The sequence below is a fragment of the Passer domesticus genome, unplaced genomic scaffold, assembly GCF_036417665.1.
Source record: "Passer domesticus isolate bPasDom1 unplaced genomic scaffold, bPasDom1.hap1 HAP1_SCAFFOLD_367, whole genome shotgun sequence".
Lineage (NCBI taxonomy): Eukaryota > Metazoa > Chordata > Aves > Passeriformes > Passeridae > Passer > Passer domesticus.
In genome coordinates, this window is record NW_026990146.1 from 1 (window position 1) to 20,586 (window position 20,586).

The window sequence follows — 20,586 nt, forward strand, 5'->3', positions numbered from 1 at the left end:
GTTGCTACTTTAACAGTGCTCAGAGAAAAAATGGTGTTGGCCTCATTTGGATTGTCATCTTTCTGTGCACTCTCAGTGGGTCCTCTGGGAATATCAGGAGTTGTCTGGGGCCTGATCCTTGTCCAGGACACCTGAGTAATTTTCTGCCAGACTTGTCTCCAGTATCTCGTCAGCAGAGTTCCCAGAACTGCACATCTTTGCTGTCTGTTCCTGACTCTTTGCTGACTTTCTGGGACCACACAGATCTTTGCATTATTCCATGCAGGCATGTTTGTGTACAAGTGCATCATTCTGTGCTTGGGTGACACTGCTGAGGGCATGTGCAGGTCAGAGCAGCAGGACTGTTCGCTGGAGTTTTCGTGATGTCAGAGAGAGCGATGTTTCCTTTGACATCAGGAATGGCACTTTGTGTGGGGTCTACAGCTGAATGGTTATGGCTTCAAGCTGGCCATGAGATCTAGCACTGAAATCAGCCTCTGCCTCCTGCACTCTTCATTTCTGATTTATGGAGAGGAAGAAACAGCAAGGCAGCCAGGCCGTTTCTGCAGGGTGTTATCGTTCAGTGGATCTCCTTCTGGTGGAACGTTGCTGGTGAGCAGGGTGGGACACAGGCTCCTCCTGTCCAGGCCAATGCCAGCTGCGTTTCTACATCTCAGCAGGCTGGTGCTGACTGAGCAGGACGGAGCAGAACCCATATTCAGGTGTTGCTCTGCTGTGAGATGTAACCACATAGCACAGCTGAGTGCTGTTCTCTCCCCTTTAGCAGATGTTGAGGGTTAGAATCTTTCTGTTTGGGTTTTTTTTTCTCCAGGCATTTTGTCCCTTGATTTGGGAGGAAACACTAATGCCTGGGGTACTTAAGAGAGAGAAAAGAAGTGGCCAAGTTCAGGGAAAGAAGGCATTGGGCTGCACTTGTTTTATCAAAGTGTTTCTCATGGAGGCCCAAGATGCCGAGATTTTTGGACTGAGAAAATGTCTTTGAGTGCAGCCCCTAGCTGTCTTTCTCTCTCAGCTTTCAGAGTGGAGAGAGATGGCAGCGCTGTGGGGAGAATTCATCACCACGGTGGGGTTTGGTCTCCTGCTGCCTTTCTTCTACTGAGAGTGGAGTTCTGCCCAGAAGAGCCACCTTTGCACAGGGACCTTGTTAACACTCTGCCTCTCTAAAAGAGGGGCTTCTCACCACCACCTTGCCTTTATGAGCACTGCTTGGAGCCGGGCTGCCACTGCTGGGCCCCTGCTGCTTCTTTGGCACTGCTCTGGGTTTTGCTCCATTGAGCGCCCTGCCTGCAGAGACATCCCGCAGTTCCAGCTTCAGCTGCAGAGCATCTGATACATCTCATCCACCACCCCGCGATTTGCACTCGTTCCAGCTGTTCCATCTTGCTGCTGCCAAGAGTCCAGCTGTGGCAGTGGGATCAACGGCCCCCCGGGCTTCTCAAAGCAAAGCCTTTCTTCCATCCCTTCCTGTCACGGAGAAGCCGCCATTCCGGCATGAGCCCTGAGCTGGTGCCACAGCGCCCTCTGCAGCCTTGGGGGAAACTTGGCACGTGCCCTGCCCAGCCGGGAGCCAACAGCGCCCCTGCTGGCCGTGACCGGAGCTGCGGTCCCGTCTGCCCTAGGTGTCTGGGCAGCAGATGGGCCCTGCCGAGTGCTGAGGGACTCGGGGAGGTTTGGATCTCATCTCCTTCTTTTCAGGAGTGCTGGCCACAGACCTCAGGCCAGGTAATGAAGTTGTGATAGGAAGAGCTGAGTTGTGGGCTGTCCCCAGCTGTTGTTTCCATCCGCACTCCTTTGGAGCGCAAGTCTCCATGATGGCCTTTGTCTGCCACATAGCCAGGGATGTTCTTCATCAGCTCCAAGGGAAAAGGGCACAAAATAAATCTGCTACAACGCACCCAGAACATTGCTTTCTTTGCGTTTTCCTGAACAAAGTGGAGGGGTTGCCCCAGTACAATAGACAACTCAGAGGCCACGGCTTGAATGCAACATAATTTAATAAGTTTAAAGAAGAAAAGGAGCTGGCTGACAGAGAGCACCAGGAGCAGCCGCTTTGATGGAGCTCCCATGTGCTTTCTTTGCGCTGCTTTGCAGAGGAAGGAAGGACGGCATGTCCACACTAGAGTGTCTGGGTAGAGAGGGACAGAAGAGGAGAGGAGAGTAGAACAAGGAAGCCATGGTCCAAAGCTCTAAATACAATTGTCAGAAGCTCTATCTCCTGCCCAAAGGCATGGTTGGAAGTCTTGGGCGTTGTTGCCGGAAGACATGGCCAGCAGCTTTAGCAGGGACGGCATCTGCTGCCACCAAAGCAGTTGGTGATGCAGGAGATGTCAAAGCCCCCAGAGCTGATGGGCACTCCCTGAGAGCTGAGGATGCTGCCAACAGCAGCAGAGGTGGAGGATCCCACGGCGGTGTTCTGTGGGGAGGAGCTGAGGATGGCGCCGGGCAGGGTCACCAGCACAGCAGGCGGCTGAATGGCAACGTGGGAGCTCTGGCACTGCCTGACACAGCACTCATTGCAGCTGCTGGCCAGCGGGCAGGGGCCGCAGGGCTGGCAGCAAGGGTCGCAGGGCTTGCAGCAGGACATGGCTTGGGCTCACAGGTGCACCTGGCACAGAGGGCAGGGAGAAGCACAGAGTGAGGACTCATGAGAAGGAGCAGGGCACCCAAACACCCTGCAGCCAAGGCACCTCCAGGCCCCCACTGCACTGCCCAGCTCAAAGACCAGGAGCGTCCTCAGCCCAGTCCCAGCCTCTCTCTGTCTGCACAAGACCTTCTCTCCCCTGCCCTCTCCCAGCACAAGCAGCTCCCAGGCCTTGGCTCTGACAGCCCCTCCCAGCTGTGACCTCCAGCTAGGCAAGAGCTGCTCTTGAAGCAGCAGCAGGAGAAGAGGCTCTGCACTCACCTGATTCCTGAGGAGGAGGAGGTGAGAGAAGTGGATGAGAGAGCAGAGACTTGGGCTGCCTTTTATAGCAGTCCTGCCTTGACTCAGGCGCAGAGGCTCCTTAGTGGAAGCCATAATTTTCTGACCAGCTCATGTCAAATGTGCACTATTCCAGGTAATGGTAGGGGCAGTGTCCTGGTTTCCTGTACTGCTGCCTTTTCATTTCCTGGCTAATTCTCTGGGCTTTCCTACATGAAGAGTCATTTCTGTAAGCACTGGGATGAGAGATTCAAGGATTTCCTGGGCAAAACCAATGCTGTGTGCATTTAGAATGCTCAACCATCAGCTGGCAGCATTCTCTGTGGACAAATGTGTTCACCCGTGTCATTCCTGTGGGTTTGGTTTTGTCCAAGATGTCAGGAAATGGGCGTCAGTCTCGTGCTTCTTGCCCCAATGCCCAAGGACATGCCATGTGAGGGATCGTGACACATCATTTTCTGTTGCTTTTCCCATCTCTCCATGATGGCCACTCAGTGTTGCACACAGTTCTGCCTGTGCTGGGAGGGATGGACTCTGTTGCTACTTTAACAGTGCTCAGAGAAAAAATGGTGTTGGCCTCATTTGGATTGTCATCTTTCTGTGCACTCTCAGTGGGTCCTCTGGGAATATCAGGAGTTGTCTGGGTCCTGATCCTTGTCCAGGACACCTGAGTAATTTTCTGCCAGACTTGTCTCCAGTATCTCGTCAGCAGAGTTCCCAGAACTGCACATCTTTGCTGTCTGTTCCTGACTCTTTGCTGACTTTCTGGGATCACACAGATCTTTGCATTATTCCATGCAGGCATGTTTGTGTACAAGTGCATCATTCTGTGCTTGGGTGACACTGCTGAGGGCATGTGCAGGTCAGAGCAGCAGGACTGTTCGATGGAGTGTTCGTGATGTCAGAGAGAGCGATGCTTCCTTTGACATCAGGAATGGCACTTTGTGTGGGGTCTACAGCTGAGTGGTCATGGCTTCAAGCTGGCCGAGAACTAGCACTGAAATCAGCTTCTGCCTCCTGCACTCTCCATTTCTGTTTCATGGAGAGGGAGAAACAGCAAGGCAGCCGGGCCACTTCTGCAGGGTGTTACCATGAAGTGGTTCTCCTTCAGGTGGAACGTTGTTGGTGAGCAGGGTGGGACACAGGCTCCTCCTGTCCAGGCCAATGCCAGCTGCGTTTCTACATCTCAGCAGGCTGGTGCTGACTGAGCAGGACGGAGCAGAACCCATATTCAGGTGTTGCTCTGCTGTGAGATGTAACCACATAGCACAGCTGAGTGCTGTTCTCTCCCCTTTAGCAGATGTTGAGGGTTAGAATCTTTCTGTTTGGGTTTTTTTTTCTCCAGGCATTTTGTCCCTTGATTTGGGAGGAAACACTAATGCCTGGGGTACTTAAGAGAGAGAAAAGAAGTGGCCAAGTTCAGGGAAAGAAGGCATTGGGCTGCACTTGTTTTATCAAAGTGTTTCTCATGGAGGCCCAAGATGCCGAGATTTTTGGACTGAGAAAATGTCTTTGAGTGCAGCCCCTAGCTGTCTTTCTCTCTCAGCTTTCAGAGTGGAGAGAGATGGCAGCGCTGTGGGGAGAATTCATCACCACGGTGGGGTTTGGTCTCCTGCTGCCTTTCTTCTACTGAGAGTGGAGTTCTGCCCAGAAGAGCCACCTTTGCACAGGGACCTTGTTAACACTCTGCCTCTCTAAAAGAGGGGCTTCTCACCACCACCTTGCCTTTATGAGCACTGCTTGGAGCCGGGCTGCCACTGCTGGGCCCCTGCTGCTTCTTTGGCACTGCTCTGGGTTTTGCTCCATTGAGCGCCCTGCCTGCAGAGACATCCCGCAGTTCCAGCTTCAGCTGCAGAGCATCTGATACATCTCATCCACCACCCCGCGATTTGTACTCGTTCCAGCTGTTCCATCTTGCTGCTGCCAAGAGTCCAGCTGTGGCAGTGGGATCAACGGCCCCCCAGGCTTCTCAAAGCAAAGCCTTTCTTCCATCCCTTCCTGTCACGGAGAAGCCGCCATTCCGGCATGAGCCCTGAGCTGGTGCCACAGCGCCCTCTGCAGCCTTGGGGGAAACTTGGCACGTGCCCTGCCCAGCCGGGAGCCAACAGCGCCCCTGCTGGCCGTGACCGGAGCTGCGGTCCCGTCTGCCCTGGGTGTCTGGGCAGCAGCTGGGCCCTGCCGAGTGCTGAGGGACTCGGGGAGGTTTGGATCTCATCTCCTTCTTTTCAGGAGTGCTGGCCACCGACCTCAGGACAGGTAATGAAGTTGTGATAGGAAGAGCTGAGTTGTGGGCTGTCCTCAGCTGTTGTTTCCATCCGCACTCCTTTGGAGCGCAAGTCTCCGTGATGGCCTTTGTCTGCCACATAGCCAGGGATGTTCTTCATCAGCTCCAAGAGAAAAGGGCACAAAATAAATCCGCTACAACGCACCCAGAACATTGCTTTCTTTGCGTTTTCCTGAACAAAGTGGAGGGGTTGCCCCAGTACAATAGACAACTCAGAGGCCACGGCTTGAATGCAACATAATTTAATAAGTTTAAAGAAGAAAAGGAGCTGGCTGACAGAGAGCACCAGGAGCAGCCGCTTTGATGGAGCTCCCATGTGCTTTCTTTGCGCTGCTTTGCAGAGGAAGGAAGGACGGCATGTCCACACTAGAGTGTCTGGGTAGAGAGGGACAGAAGAGGAGAGGAGAGTAGAACAAGGAAGCCATGGTCCAAAGCTCTAAATACAATTGTCAGAAGCTCTATCTCCTGCCCAAAGGCATGGTTGGAAGTCTTGGGCGTTGTTGCCGGAAGACATGGCCAGCAGCTTTAGCAGGGACGGCATCTGCTGCCACCAAAGCAGTTGGTGATGCAGGAGATGTCAAAGCCCCCAGAGCTGATGGGCACTCCCTGAGAGCTGAGGATGCTGCCAACAGCAGCAGAGGTGGAGGATCCCACGGCGGTGTTCTGTGGGGAGGAGCTGAGGATGGCGCCGGGCAGGGTCACCAGCACAGCAGGCGGCTGAATGGCAACGTGGGAGCTCTGGCACTGCCTGACACAGCACTCATTGCAGCTGCTGGCCAGCGGGCAGGGGCCGCAGGGCTGGCAGCAAGGGTCGCAGGGCTTGCAGCAGGACATGGCTTGGGCTCACAGGTGCACCTGGCACAGAGGGCAGGGAGAAGCACAGAGTGAGGACTCATGAGAAGGAGCAGGGCACCCAAACACCCTGCAGCCAAGGCACCTCCAGGCCCCCACTGCACTGCCCAGCTCAAAGACCAGGAGCGTCCTCAGCCCAGTCCCAGCCTCTCTCTGTCTGCACAAGACCTTCTCTCCCCTGCCCTCTCCCAGCACAAGCAGCTCCCAGGCCTTGGCTCTGACAGCCCCTCCCAGCTGTGACCTCCAGCTAGGCAAGAGCTGCTCTTGAAGCAGCAGCAGGAGAAGAGGCTCTGCACTCACCTGATTCCTGAGGAGGAGGAGGTGAGAGAAGTGGATGAGAGAGCAGAGACTTGGGCTGCCTTTTATAGCAGTCCCGGCCTGCCTCAGGCGCAGAGGCTCCTTAGTGGAAGCCATAATTTTCTGACCAGCTCATGTCAAATGTGCACTATTCCAGGTAATGGTAGGGGCAGTGTCCTGGTTTCCTGTACTGCTGCCTTTTCATTTCCTGGCTAATTCTCTGGGCTTTCCTACATGAAGAGTCATTTCTGTAAGCACTGGGATGAGAGATTCAAGGATTTCCTGGGCAAAACCAATGCTGTGTGCATTTAGAATGCTCAGACCATCAGCTGGCAGCATTCTCTGTGGACAAATGTGTTCACCCGTGTCATTCCTGTGGGTTTGGTTTTGTCCAAGATGTCAGGAAATGGGCGTCAGTCTCGTGCTTCTTGCCCCAATGCCCAAGGACATGCCATGTGAGGGATCGTGACACATCATTTTCTGTTGCTTTTCCCATCTCTCCATGATGGCCACTCAGTGTTGCACACAGTTCTGCCTGTGCTGGGAGGGATGGACTCTGTTGCTACTTTAACAGTGCTCAGAGAAAAAATGGTGTTGGCCTCATTTGGATTGTCATCTTTCTGTGCACTCTCAGTGGGTCCTCTGGGAATATCAGGAGTTGTCTGGGTCCTGATCCTTGTCCAGGACACCTGAGTAATTTTCTGCCAGACTTGTCTCCAGTATCTCGTCAGCAGAGTTCCCAGAACTGCACATCTTTGCTGTCTGTTCCTGACTCTTTGCTGACTTTCTGGGACCACACAGATCTTTGCATTATTCCATGCAGGCATGTTTGTGTACAAGTGCATCATTCTGTGCTTGGGTGACACTGCTGAGGGCATGTGCAGGTCAGAGCAGCAGGACTGTTCGCTGGAGTGTTCGTGATGTCAGAGAGAGCGATGTTTCCTTTGACATCAGGAATGGCACTTTGTGTGGGGTCTACAGCTGAATGGTTATGGCTTCAAGCTGGCCATGAGATCTAGCACTGAAATCAGCCTCTGCCTCCTGCACTCTTCATTTCTGATTTATGGAGAGGAAGAAACAGCAAGGCAGCCAGGCCGTTTCTGCAGGGTGTTATCGTTCAGTGGATCTCCTTCTGGTGGAACGTTGCTGGTGAGCAGGGTGGGACACAGGCTCCTCCTGTCCAGGCCAATGCCAGCTGCGTTTCTACATCTCAGCAGGCTGGTGCTGACTGAGCAGGACGGAGCAGAACCCATATTCAGGTGTTGCTCTGCTGTGAGATGTAACCACATAGCACAGCTGAGTGCTGTTCTCTCCCCTTTAGCAGATGTTGAGGGTTAGAATCTTTCTGTTTGGGTTTTTTTTTCTCCAGGCATTTTGTCCCTTGATTTGGGAGGAAACACTAATGCCTGGGGTACTTAAGAGAGAGAAAAGAAGTGGCCAAGTTCAGGGAAAGAAGGCATTGGGCTGCACTTGTTTTATCAAAGTGTTTCTCATGGAGGCCCAAGATGCCGAGATTTTTGGACTGAGAAAATGTCTTTGAGTGCAGCCCCTAGCTGTCTTTCTCTCTCAGCTTTCAGAGTGGAGAGAGATGGCAGCGCTGTGGGGAGAATTCATCACCACGGTGGGGTTTGGTCTCCTGCTGCCTTTCTTCTACTGAGAGTGGAGTTCTGCCCAGAAGAGCCACCTTTGCACAGGGACCTTGTTAACACTCTGCCTCTCTAAAAGAGGGGCTTCTCACCACCACCTTGCCTTTATGAGCACTGCTTGGAGCCGGGCTGCCACTGCTGGGCCCCTGCTGCTTCTTTGGCACTGCTCTGGGTTTTGCTCCATTGAGCGCCCTGCCTGCAGAGACATCCCGCAGTTCCAGCTTCAGCTGCAGAGCATCTGATACATCTCATCCACCACCCCGCGATTTGTACTCGTTCCAGCTGTTCCATCTTGCTGCTGCCAAGAGTCCAGCTGTGGCAGTGGGATCAACGGCCCCCCGGGCTTCTCAAAGCAAAGCCTTTCTTCCATCCCTTCCTGTCACGGAGAAGCCGCCATTCCGGCATGAGCCCTGAGCTGGTGCCACAGCGCCCTCTGCAGCCTTGGGGGAAACTTGGCACGTGCCCTGCCCAGCCGGGAGCCAACAGCGCCCCTGCTGGCCGTGACCGGAGCTGCGGTCCCGTCTGCCCTGGGTGTCTGGGCAGCAGCTGGGCCCTGCCGAGTGCTGAGGGACTCGGGGAGGTTTGGATCTCATCTCCTTCTTTTCAGGAGTGCTGGCCACCGACCTCAGGACAGGTAATGAAGTTGTGATAGGAAGAGCTGAGTTGTGGGCTGTCCTCAGCTGTTGTTTCCATCCGCACTCCTTTGGAGCGCAAGTCTCCGTGATGGCCTTTGTCTGCCACATAGCCAGGGATGTTCTTCATCAGCTCCAAGAGAAAAGGGCACAAAATAAATCCGCTACAACGCACCCAGAACATTGCTTTCTTTGCGTTTTCCTGAACAAAGTGGAGGGGTTGCCCCAGTACAATAGACAACTCAGAGGCCACGGCTTGAATGCAACATAATTTAATAAGTTTAAAGAAGAAAAGGAGCTGGCTGACAGAGAGCACCAGGAGCAGCCGCTTTGATGGAGCTCCCATGTGCTTTCTTTGCGCTGCTTTGCAGAGGAAGGAAGGACGGCATGTCCACACTAGAGTGTCTGGGTAGAGAGGGACAGAAGAGGAGAGGAGAGTAGAACAAGGAAGCCATGGTCCAAAGCTCTAAATACAATTGTCAGAAGCTCTATCTCCTGCCCAAAGGCATGGTTGGAAGTCTTGGGCGTTGTTGCCGGAAGACATGGCCAGCAGCTTTAGCAGGGACGGCATCTGCTGCCACCAAAGCAGTTGGTGATGCAGGAGATGTCAAAGCCCCCAGAGCTGATGGGCACTCCCTGAGAGCTGAGGATGCTGCCAACAGCAGCAGAGGTGGAGGATCCCACGGCGGTGTTCTGTGGGGAGGAGCTGAGGATGGCGCCGGGCAGGGTCACCAGCACAGCAGGCGGCTGAATGGCAACGTGGGAGCTCTGGCACTGCCTGACACAGCACTCATTGCAGCTGCTGGCCAGCGGGCAGGGGCCGCAGGGCTGGCAGCAAGGGTCGCAGGGCTTGCAGCAGGACATGGCTTGGGCTCACAGGTGCACCTGGCACAGAGGGCAGGGAGAAGCACAGAGTGAGGACTCATGAGAAGGAGCAGGGCACCCAAACACCCTGCAGCCAAGGCACCTCCAGGCCCCCACTGCACTGCCCAGCTCAAAGACCAGGAGCGTCCTCAGCCCAGTCCCAGCCTCTCTCTGTCTGCACAAGACCTTCTCTCCCCTGCCCTCTCCCAGCACAAGCAGCTCCCAGGCCTTGGCTCTGACAGCCCCTCCCAGCTGTGACCTCCAGCTAGGCAAGAGCTGCTCTTGAAGCAGCAGCAGGAGAAGAGGCTCTGCACTCACCTGATTCCTGAGGAGGAGGAGGTGAGAGAAGTGGATGAGAGAGCAGAGACTTGGGCTGCCTTTTATAGCAGTCCCGGCCTGCCTCAGGCGCAGAGGCTCCTTAGTGGAAGCCATAATTTTCTGACCAGCTCATGTCAAATGTGCACTATTCCAGGTAATGGTAGGGGCAGTGTCCTGGTTTCCTGTACTGCTGCCTTTTCATTTCCTGGCTAATTCTCTGGGCTTTCCTACATGAAGAGTCATTTCTGTAAGCACTGGGATGAGAGATTCAAGGATTTCCTGGGCAAAACCAATGCTGTGTGCATTTAGAATGCTCAGACCATCAGCTGGCAGCATTCTCTGTGGACAAATGTGTTCACCCGTGTCATTCCTGTGGGTTTGGTTTTGTCCAAGATGTCAGGAAATGGGCGTCAGTCTCGTGCTTCTTGCCCCAATGCCCAAGGACATGCCATGTGAGGGATCGTGACACATCATTTTCTGTTGCTTTTCCCATCTCTCCATGATGGCCACTCAGTGTTGCACACAGTTCTGCCTGTGCTGGGAGGGATGGACTCTGTTGCTACTTTAACAGTGCTCAGAGAAAAAATGGTGTTGGCCTCATTTGGATTGTCATCTTTCTGTGCACTCTCAGTGGGTCCTCTGGGAATATCAGGAGTTGTCTGGGTCCTGATCCTTGTCCAGGACACCTGAGTAATTTTCTGCCAGACTTGTCTCCAGTATCTCGTCAGCAGAGTTCCCAGAACTGCACATCTTTGCTGTCTGTTCCTGACTCTTTGCTGACTTTCTGGGACCACACAGATCTTTGCATTATTCCATGCAGGCATGTTTGTGTACAAGTGCATCATTCTGTGCTTGGGTGACACTGCTGAGGGCATGTGCAGGTCAGAGCAGCAGGACTGTTCGCTGGAGTGTTCGTGATGTCAGAGAGAGCGATGTTTCCTTTGACATCAGGAATGGCACTTTGTGTGGGGTCTACAGCTGAATGGTTATGGCTTCAAGCTGGCCATGAGATCTAGCACTGAAATCAGCCTCTGCCTCCTGCACTCTTCATTTCTGATTTATGGAGAGGAAGAAACAGCAAGGCAGCCAGGCCGTTTCTGCAGGGTGTTATCGTTCAGTGGATCTCCTTCTGGTGGAACGTTGCTGGTGAGCAGGGTGGGACACAGGCTCCTCCTGTCCAGGCCAATGCCAGCTGCGTTTCTACATCTCAGCAGGCTGGTGCTGACTGAGCAGGACGGAGCAGAACCCATATTCAGGTGTTGCTCTGCTGTGAGATGTAACCACATAGCACAGCTGAGTGCTGTTCTCTCCCCTTTAGCAGATGTTGAGGGTTAGAATCTTTCTGTTTGGGTTTTTTTTTCTCCAGGCATTTTGTCCCTTGATTTGGGAGGAAACACTAATGCCTGGGGTACTTAAGAGAGAGAAAAGAAGTGGCCAAGTTCAGGGAAAGAAGGCATTGGGCTGCACTTGTTTTATCAAAGTGTTTCTCATGGAGGCCCAAGATGCCGAGATTTTTGGACTGAGAAAATGTCTTTGAGTGCAGCCCCTAGCTGTCTTTCTCTCTCAGCTTTCAGAGTGGAGAGAGATGGCAGCGCTGTGGGGAGAATTCATCACCACGGTGGGGTTTGGTCTCCTGCTGCCTTTCTTCTACTGAGAGTGGAGTTCTGCCCAGAAGAGCCACCTTTGCACAGGGACCTTGTTAACACTCTGCCTCTCTAAAAGAGGGGCTTCTCACCACCACCTTGCCTTTATGAGCACTGCTTGGAGCCGGGCTGCCACTGCTGGGCCCCTGCTGCTTCTTTGGCACTGCTCTGGGTTTTGCTCCATTGAGCGCCCTGCCTGCAGAGACATCCCGCAGTTCCAGCTTCAGCTGCAGAGCATCTGATACATCTCATCCACCACCCCGCGATTTGTACTCGTTCCAGCTGTTCCATCTTGCTGCTGCCAAGAGTCCAGCTGTGGCAGTGGGATCAACGGCCCCCCGGGCTTCTCAAAGCAAAGCCTTTCTTCCATCCCTTCCTGTCACGGAGAAGCCGCCATTCCGGCATGAGCCCTGAGCTGGTGCCACAGCGCCCTCTGCAGCCTTGGGGGAAACTTGGCACGTGCCCTGCCCAGCCGGGAGCCAACAGCGCCCCTGCTGGCCGTGACCGGAGCTGCGGTCCCGTCTGCCCTGGGTGTCTGGGCAGCAGCTGGGCCCTGCCGAGTGCTGAGGGACTCGGGGAGGTTTGGATCTCATCTCCTTCTTTTCAGGAGTGCTGGCCACCGACCTCAGGACAGGTAATGAAGTTGTGATAGGAAGAGCTGAGTTGTGGGCTGTCCTCAGCTGTTGTTTCCATCCGCACTCCTTTGGAGCGCAAGTCTCCGTGATGGCCTTTGTCTGCCACATAGCCAGGGATGTTCTTCATCAGCTCCAAGAGAAAAGGGCACAAAATAAATCCGCTACAACGCACCCAGAACATTGCTTTCTTTGCGTTTTCCTGAACAAAGTGGAGGGGTTGCCCCAGTACAATAGACAACTCAGAGGCCACGGCTTGAATGCAACATAATTTAATAAGTTTAAAGAAGAAAAGGAGCTGGCTGACAGAGAGCACCAGGAGCAGCCGCTTTGATGGAGCTCCCATGTGCTTTCTTTGCGCTGCTTTGCAGAGGAAGGAAGGACGGCATGTCCACACTAGAGTGTCTGGGTAGAGAGGGACAGAAGAGGAGAGGAGAGTAGAACAAGGAAGCCATGGTCCAAAGCTCTAAATACAATTGTCAGAAGCTCTATCTCCTGCCCAAAGGCATGGTTGGAAGTCTTGGGCGTTGTTGCCGGAAGACATGGCCAGCAGCTTTAGCAGGGACGGCATCTGCTGCCACCAAAGCAGTTGGTGATGCAGGAGATGTCAAAGCCCCCAGAGCTGATGGGCACTCCCTGAGAGCTGAGGATGCTGCCAACAGCAGCAGAGGTGGAGGATCCCACGGCGGTGTTCTGTGGGGAGGAGCTGAGGATGGCGCCGGGCAGGGTCACCAGCACAGCAGGCGGCTGAATGGCAACGTGGGAGCTCTGGCACTGCCTGACACAGCACTCATTGCAGCTGCTGGCCAGCGGGCAGGGGCCGCAGGGCTGGCAGCAAGGGTCGCAGGGCTTGCAGCAGGACATGGCTTGGGCTCACAGGTGCACCTGGCACAGAGGGCAGGGAGAAGCACAGAGTGAGGACTCATGAGAAGGAGCAGGGCACCCAAACACCCTGCAGCCAAGGCACCTCCAGGCCCCCACTGCACTGCCCAGCTCAAAGACCAGGAGCGTCCTCAGCCCAGTCCCAGCCTCTCTCTGTCTGCACAAGACCTTCTCTCCCCTGCCCTCTCCCAGCACAAGCAGCTCCCAGGCCTTGGCTCTGACAGCCCCTCCCAGCTGTGACCTCCAGCTAGGCAAGAGCTGCTCTTGAAGCAGCAGCAGGAGAAGAGGCTCTGCACTCACCTGATTCCTGAGGAGGAGGAGGTGAGAGAAGTGGATGAGAGAGCAGAGACTTGGGCTGCCTTTTATAGCAGTCCCGGCCTGCCTCAGGCGCAGAGGCTCCTTAGTGGAAGCCATAATTTTCTGACCAGCTCATGTCAAATGTGCACTATTCCAGGTAATGGTAGGGGCAGTGTCCTGGTTTCCTGTACTGCTGCCTTTTCATTTCCTGGCTAATTCTCTGGGCTTTCCTACATGAAGAGTCATTTCTGTAAGCACTGGGATGAGAGATTCAAGGATTTCCTGGGCAAAACCAATGCTGTGTGCATTTAGAATGCTCAGACCATCAGCTGGCAGCATTCTCTGTGGACAAATGTGTTCACCCGTGTCATTCCTGTGGGTTTGGTTTTGTCCAAGATGTCAGGAAATGGGCGTCAGTCTCGTGCTTCTTGCCCCAATGCCCAAGGACATGCCATGTGAGGGATCGTGACACATCATTTTCTGTTGCTTTTCCCATCTCTCCATGATGGCCACTCAGTGTTGCACACAGTTCTGCCTGTGCTGGGAGGGATGGACTCTGTTGCTACTTTAACAGTGCTCAGAGAAAAAATGGTGTTGGCCTCATTTGGATTGTCATCTTTCTGTGCACTCTCAGTGGGTCCTCTGGGAATATCAGGAGTTGTCTGGGGCCTGATCCTTGTCCAGGACACCTGAGTAATTTTCTGCCAGACTTGTCTCCAGTATCTCGTCAGCAGAGTTCCCAGAACTGCACATCTTTGCTGTCTGTTCCTGACTCTTTGCTGACTTTCTGGGACCACACAGATCTTTGCATTATTCCATGCAGGCATGTTTGTGTACAAGTGCATCATTCTGTGCTTGGGTGACACTGCTGAGGGCATGTGCAGGTCAGAGCAGCAGGACTGTTCGCTGGAGTGTTCGTGATGTCAGAGAGAGCGATGTTTCCTTTGACATCAGGAATGTCATTTTGTATGGAATCTACAGCTGAGTGGTCATGGCTTCAACCTTGCCGAGTACTAGCACTGAAATCAGCTTCTGCCTCCTGCACTCTCCATTTCTGTTTCATGGAGAGGGAGAAACAGCAAGGCAGCCGGGCCACTTCTGCAGGGTGTTACCATGAAGTGGTTCTCCTTCAGGTGGAACGTTGTTGGTGAGCAGGGTGGGACACAGGCTCCTCCTGTCCAGGCCAATGCCAGCTGTGTTTCTACATCTCAGCAGGCTGGTGCTGACTGAGCAGGACGGAGCAGAACCCATATTCAGGTGTTGCTCTGCTGTGAGATGTAACCACATAGCACAGCTGAGTGCTGTTCTCTCCCCTTTAGCAGATGTTGAGGGTTAGAATCTTTCTGTTTGGGTTTTTTTTTTCTCCAGGCATTTTGTCCCTTGATTTGGGAGGAAACACTAATGCCTGGGGTACTTAAGAGTGAGAAAAGAAGTGGCCAAGTTCAGGGAAAGAAGGCATTGGGCTGCACTTGTTTTATCAAAGTGTTTCTCATGGAGGCCCAAGATGCCGAGATTTTTGGACTGAGAAAATGTCTTTGAGTGCAGCCCCTAGCTGTCTTTCTCTCTCAGCTTTCAGAGTGGAGAGAGATGGCAGCGCTGTGGGGAGAATTCATCACCACGGTGGGGTTTGGTCTCCTGCTGCCTTTCTTCTACTGAGAGTGGAGTTCTGCCCAGAAGAGCCACCTTTGCACAGGGACCTTGTTAACACTCTGCCTCTCTAAAAGAGGGGCTTCTCACCACCACCTTGCCTTTATGAGCACTGCTTGGAGCCGGGCTGCCACTGCTGGGCCCCTGCTGCTTCTTTGGCACTGCTCTGGGTTTTGCTCCATTGAGCGCCCTGCCTGCAGAGACATCCCGCAGTTCCAGCTTCAGCTGCAGAGCATCTGATACATCTCATCCACCACCCCGCGATTTGTACTCGTTCCAGCTGTTCCATCTTGCTGCTGCCAAGAGTCCAGCTGTGGCAGTGGGATCAACGGCCCCCCAGGCTTCTCAAAGCAAAGCCTTTCTTCCATCCCTTCCTGTCACGGAGAAGCCGCCATTCCGGCATGAGCCCTGAGCTGGTGCCACAGCGCCCTCTGCAGCCTTGGGGGAAACTTGGCACGTGCCCTGCCCAGCCGGGAGCCAACAGCGCCCCTGCTGGCCGTGACCGGAGCTGCGGTCCCGTCTGCCCTAGGTGTCTGGGCAGCAGATGGGCCCTGCCGAGTGCTGAGGGACTCGGGGAGGTTTGGATCTCATCTCCTTCTTTTCAGGAGTGCTGGCCACAGACCTCAGGCCAGGTAATGAAGTTGTGATAGGAAGAGCTGAGTTGTGGGCTGTCCCCAGCTGTTGTTTCCATCCACACTCCTTTGGAGCGCAAGTCTCCATGATGGCCTTTGTCTGCCACATAGCCAGGGATGTTCTTCATCAGCTCCAAGAGAAAAGGGCAAAAAATAAATCCGCTACAACGCACCCAGAACATTGCTTTCTTTGCGTTTTCCTGAACAAAGTGGAGGGGTTGCCCCAGTACAATAGACAACTCAGAGGCCACGGCTTGAATGCAACATAATTTAATAAGTTTAAAGAAGAAAAGGAGCTGGCTGACAGAGAGCACCAGGAGCAGCCGCTTTGATGGAGCTCCCATGTGCTTTCTTTGCGCTGCTTTGCAGAGGAAGGAAGGACGGCATGTCCACACTAGAGTGTCTGGGTAGAGAGGGACAGAAGAGGAGAGGAGAGTAGAACAAGGAAGCCATGGTCCAAAGCTCTAAATACAATTGTCAGAAGCTCTATCTCCTGCCCAAAGGCGTGGTTGGAAGTCTTGGGAGTTGTTGCCGGAAGACATGGCCAGCAGCTTTAGCAGGGACGGCATCTGCTGCCACCAAAGCAGTTGGTGATGCAGGAGATGTCAAAGCCCCCAGAGCTGATGGGCACTCCCTGAGAGCTGAGGATGCTGCCAACAGCAGCAGAGGTGGAGGATCCCACGGCGGTGTTCTGTGGGGAGGAGCTGAGGATGGCGCCGGGCAGGGTCACCAGCACAGCAGGCGGCTGAATGGCAACGTGGGAGCTCTGGCACTGCCTGACACAGCACTCATTGCAGCTGCTGGCCAGCGGGCAGGGGCCGCAGGGCTGGCAGCAAGGGTCGCAGGGCTTGCAGCAGGACATGGCTTGGGCTCACAGGTGCACCTGGCACAGAGGGCAGGGAGAAGCACAGAGTGAGGACTCATGAGAAGGAGCAGGGCACCCAAACACCCTGCAGCCAAGGCACCTCCTGGCCCCCACTGCACAGCCCAGCTCAAAGCCCAGGAGCATCCTCAGCCAAGTCCCAGCCTCTCTCTGTCTGCACAAGACCTTCTCTCCCCTGCCCTCTCCCAGCACAAGCAGCTCCCAGGCCTTGGCTCCGACAGCCCCTCCCAGCTGTGACCTCCAGCTAGGCAAGAGCTGCTCTTGAAGCAGCAGTAGGAGAAGAGGCTCTGCACTCACCTGATTCCTGAGGAGGAGGAGGTGAGAGAAGTGGATGAGAGAGCAGAGACTTGGGCTGCCTTTTATAGCAGTCCTGCCTTGACTCAGGCGCAGAGGCTCCTTAGTGGAAGCCATAATTTTCTGACCAGCTCATGTCAAATGTGCACTATTCCAGGTAATGGTAGGGGCAGTGTCCTGGTTTCCTGTACTGCTGCCTTTTCATTTCCTGGCTAATTCTCTGGGCTTTCCTACATGAAGAGTCATTTCTGTAAGCACTGGGATGAGAGATTCAAGGATTTCCTGGGCAAAACCAATGCTGTGTGCATTTAGAATGCTCAACCATCAGCTGGCAGCATTCTCTGTGGACAAATGTGTTCACCCGTGTCATTCCTGTGGGTTTGGTTTTGTCCAAGATGTCAGGAAATGGGCGTCAGTCTCGTGCTTCTTGCCCCAATGCCCAAGGACATGCCATGTGAGGGATCGTGACACATCATTTTCTGTTGCTTTTCCCATCTCTCCATGATGGCCACTCAGTGTTGCACACAGTTCTGCCTGTGCTGGGAGGGATGGACTCTGTTGCTACTTTAACAGTGCTCAGAGAAAAAATGGTGTTGGCCTCATTTGGATTGTCATCTTTCTGTGCACTCTCAGTGGGTCCTCTGGGAATATCAGGAGTTGTCTGGGGCCTGATCCTTGTCCAGGACACCTGAGTAATTTTCTGCCAGACTTGTCTCCAGTATCTCGTCAGCAGAGTTCCCAGAACTGCACATCTTTGCTGTCTGTTCCTGACTCTTTGCTGACTTTCTGGGACCACACAGATCTTTGCATTATTCCATGCAGGCATGTTTGTGTACAAGTGCATCATTCTGTGCTTGGGTGACACTGCTGAGGGCATGTGCAGGTCAGAGCAGCAGGACTGTTCGCTGGAGTGTTCGTGATGTCAGAGAGAGCGATGTTTCCTTTGACATCAGGAATGGCACTTTGTGTGGGGTCTACAGCTGAATGGTTATGGCTTCAAGCTGGCCATGAGATCTAGCACTGAAATCAGCCTCTGCCTCCTGCACTCTTCATTTCTGATTTATGGAGAGGAAGAAACAGCAAGGCAGCCAGGCCGTTTCTGCAGGGTGTTATCGTTCAGTGGATCTCCTTCTGGTGGAACGTTGCTGGTGAGCAGGGTGGGACACAGGCTCCTCCTGTCCAGGCCAATGCCAGCTGCGTTTCTACATCTCAGCAGGCTGGTGCTGACTGAGCAGGACGGAGCAGAACCCATATTCAGGTGTTGCTCTGCTGTGAGATGTAACCACATAGCACAGCTGAGTGCTGTTCTCTCCCCTTTAGCAGATGTTGAGGGTTAGAATCTTTCTGTTTGGGTTTTTTTTTCTCCAGGCATTTTGTCCCTTGATTTGGGAGGAAACACTAATGCCTGGGGTACTTAAGAGAGAGAAAAGAAGTGGCCAAGTTCAGGGAAAGAAGGCATTGGGCTGCACTTGTTTTATCAAAGTGTTTCTCATGGAGGCCCAAGATGCCGAGATTTTTGGACTGAGAAAATGTCTTTGAGTGCAGCCCCTAGCTGTCTTTCTCTCTCAGCTTTCAGAGTGGAGAGAGATGGCAGCGCTGTGGGGAGAATTCATCACCACGGTGGGGTTTGGTCTCCTGCTGCCTTTCTTCTACTGAGAGTGGAGTTCTGCCCAGAAGAGCCACCTTTGCACAGGGACCTTGTTAACACTCTGCCTCTCTAAAAGAGGGGCTTCTCACCACCACCTTGCCTTTATGAGCACTGCTTGGAGCTGGGCTGCCACTGCTGGGCCCCTGCTGCTTCTTTGGCACTGCTCTGGGTTTTGCTCCATTGAGCGCCCTGCCTGCAGAGACATCCCGCAGTTCCAGCTTCAGCTGCAGAGCATCTGATACATCTCATCCACCACCCCGCGATTTGTACTCGTTCCAGCTGTTCCATCTTGCTGCTGCCAAGAGTCCAGCTGTGGCAGTGGGATCAACGGCCCCCCGGGCTTCTCAAAGCAAAGCCTTTCTTCCATCCCTTCCTGTCACGGAGAAGCCGCCATTCCGGCATGAGCCCTGAGCTGGTGCCACAGTGCCCTCTGCAGCCTTGGGGGAAACTTGGCACGTGCCCTGCCCAGCCGGGAGCCAACAGCGCCCCTGCTGGCCGTGACCGGAGCTGCGGTCCCGTCTGCCCTAGGTGTCTGGGCAGCAGATGGGCCCTGCCGAGTGCTGAGGGACTCGGGGAGGTTTGGATCTCATCTCCTTCTTTTCAGGAGTGCTGGCCACAGACCTCAGGCCAGGTAATGAAGTTGTGATAGGAAGAGCTGAGTTGTGGGCTGTCCCCAGCTGTTGTTTCCATCCGCACTCCTTTGGAGCGCAAGTCTCCATGATGGCCTTTGTCTGCCACATAGCCAGGGATGTTCTTCATCAGCTCCAAGGGAAAAGGGCACAAAATAAATCTGCTACAACGCACCCAGAACATTGCTTTCTTTGCGTTTTCCTGAACAAAGTGGAGGGGTTTCCCCAGTGCAATAGACAACTCAGAGGCCAAGGCTTGAATGCAACATAATTTAATTAGTTTAAAGAAGAATAGGAGCTGGCTGACAGAGAGCACCAGGAGCAGCCACTTCGATGGAGCTCTCATGAGGTTCTCTTTGCAGTGCTCTGGAGAGGAAATCATGCTCGGCATGTCCACACTAGAGTGTCTGGGTAGAGAGGGACAGAAGAGGAGAGGAGAGTAGAACAAGGAAGCCATGGTCCAAAGCTCTAAATACAATTGTCAGAAGCTCTATCTCCTGCCCAAAGGCATGGTTGGAAGTCTTGGGCGTTGTTGCCGGAAGACATGGCCAGCAGCTTTAGCAGGGACGGCATCTGCTGCCACCAAAGCAGTTGGTGATGCAGGAGATGTCAAAGCCCCCAGAGCTGATGGGCACTCCCTGAGAGCTGAGGATGCTGCCAACAGCAGCAGAGGTGGAGGATCCCACGGCGGTGTTCTGTGGGGAGGAGCTGAGGATGGCGCCGGGCAGGGTCACCAGCACAGCAGGCGGCTGAATGGCAACGTGGGAGCTCTGGCACTGCCTGACACAGCACTCATTGCAGCTGCTGGCCAGCGGGCAGGGGCCGCAGGGCTGGCAGCAAGGGTCGCAGGGCTTGCAGCAGGACATGGCTTGGGCTCACAGGTGCACCTGGCACAGAGGGCAGGGAGAAGCACAGAGTGAGGACTCATGAGAAGGAGCAGGGCACCCAAACACCCTGCAGCCAAGGCACCTCCAGGCCCCCACTGCACTGCCCAGCTCAAAGACCAGGAGCGTCCTCAGCCCAGTCCCAGCCTCTCTCTGTCTGCACAAGACCTTCTCTCCCCTGCCCTCTCCCAGCACAAGCAGCTCCCAGGCCTTGGCTCTGACAGCCCCTCCCAGCTGTGACCTCCAGCTAGGCAAGAGCTGCTCTTGAAGCAGCAGCAGGAGAAGAGGCTCTGCACTCACCTGATTCCTGAGGAGGAGGAGGTGAGAGAAGTGGATGAGAGAGCAGAGACTTGGGCTGCCTTTTATAGCAGTCCCGGCCTGCCTCAGGCCCAGAGGCTCCTTAGTGGAAGCCATAATTTTCTGACCAGCTCATGTCAAATGTGCACTATTCCAGGTAATGGTAGGGGCAGTGTCCTGGTTTCCTGTACTGCTGCCTTTTCATTTCCTGGCTAATTCTCTGGGCTTTCCTACATGAAGAGTCATTTCTGTAAGCACTGGGATGAGAGATTCAAGGATTTCCTGGGCAAAACCAATGCTGTGTGCATTTAGAATGCTCAGACCATCAGCTGGCAGCATTCTCTGTGGACAAATGTGTTCACCCGTGTCATTCCTGTGGGTTTGGTTTTGTCCAAGATGTCAGGA

The 20,586-nt window shown here is 54.1% G+C and overlaps 5 protein-coding genes and 1 pseudogene across 5 annotated transcripts; all 6 read right to left on the reverse strand.

The window, feature by feature from the left end:
• Positions 1-2,275: 2,275 nt before the first annotated feature.
• LOC135292451 (feather keratin Cos1-2-like) lies at positions 2,276-2,584 on the reverse strand. Its single transcript, XM_064406653.1, has one exon. The coding sequence runs from the start codon at positions 2,582-2,584 to the stop codon at positions 2,276-2,278; it is 309 nt and encodes a 102-aa protein (XP_064262723.1).
• A 3,145-nt stretch (positions 2,585-5,729) lies between these two features.
• Positions 5,730-6,038, reverse strand: LOC135292452 (feather keratin Cos1-2-like). The gene has a single exon (XM_064406654.1). It carries the CDS (start codon positions 6,036-6,038, stop codon positions 5,730-5,732), a length of 309 nt encoding a protein of 102 aa, XP_064262724.1.
• A 3,148-nt stretch (positions 6,039-9,186) lies between these two features.
• On the reverse strand, positions 9,187-9,495 carry LOC135292453 (feather keratin Cos1-2-like). Its single transcript, XM_064406655.1, has one exon. The coding sequence runs from the start codon at positions 9,493-9,495 to the stop codon at positions 9,187-9,189; it is 309 nt and encodes a 102-aa protein (XP_064262725.1).
• Positions 9,496-12,643: 3,148 nt separating this feature from the next.
• Positions 12,644-12,952, reverse strand: LOC135292454 (feather keratin Cos1-2-like). Its single transcript, XM_064406656.1, has one exon. It carries the CDS (start codon positions 12,950-12,952, stop codon positions 12,644-12,646), a length of 309 nt encoding a protein of 102 aa, XP_064262726.1.
• A 3,147-nt stretch (positions 12,953-16,099) lies between these two features.
• LOC135292455 (feather keratin Cos1-2-like) lies at positions 16,100-16,408 on the reverse strand. The gene has a single exon (XM_064406657.1). It carries the CDS (start codon positions 16,406-16,408, stop codon positions 16,100-16,102), a length of 309 nt encoding a protein of 102 aa, XP_064262727.1.
• A 3,149-nt stretch (positions 16,409-19,557) lies between these two features.
• On the reverse strand, positions 19,558-20,329 carry LOC135292456 (feather keratin Cos1-2-like; annotated as a pseudogene).
• Positions 20,330-20,586: the final 257 nt, after the last annotated feature.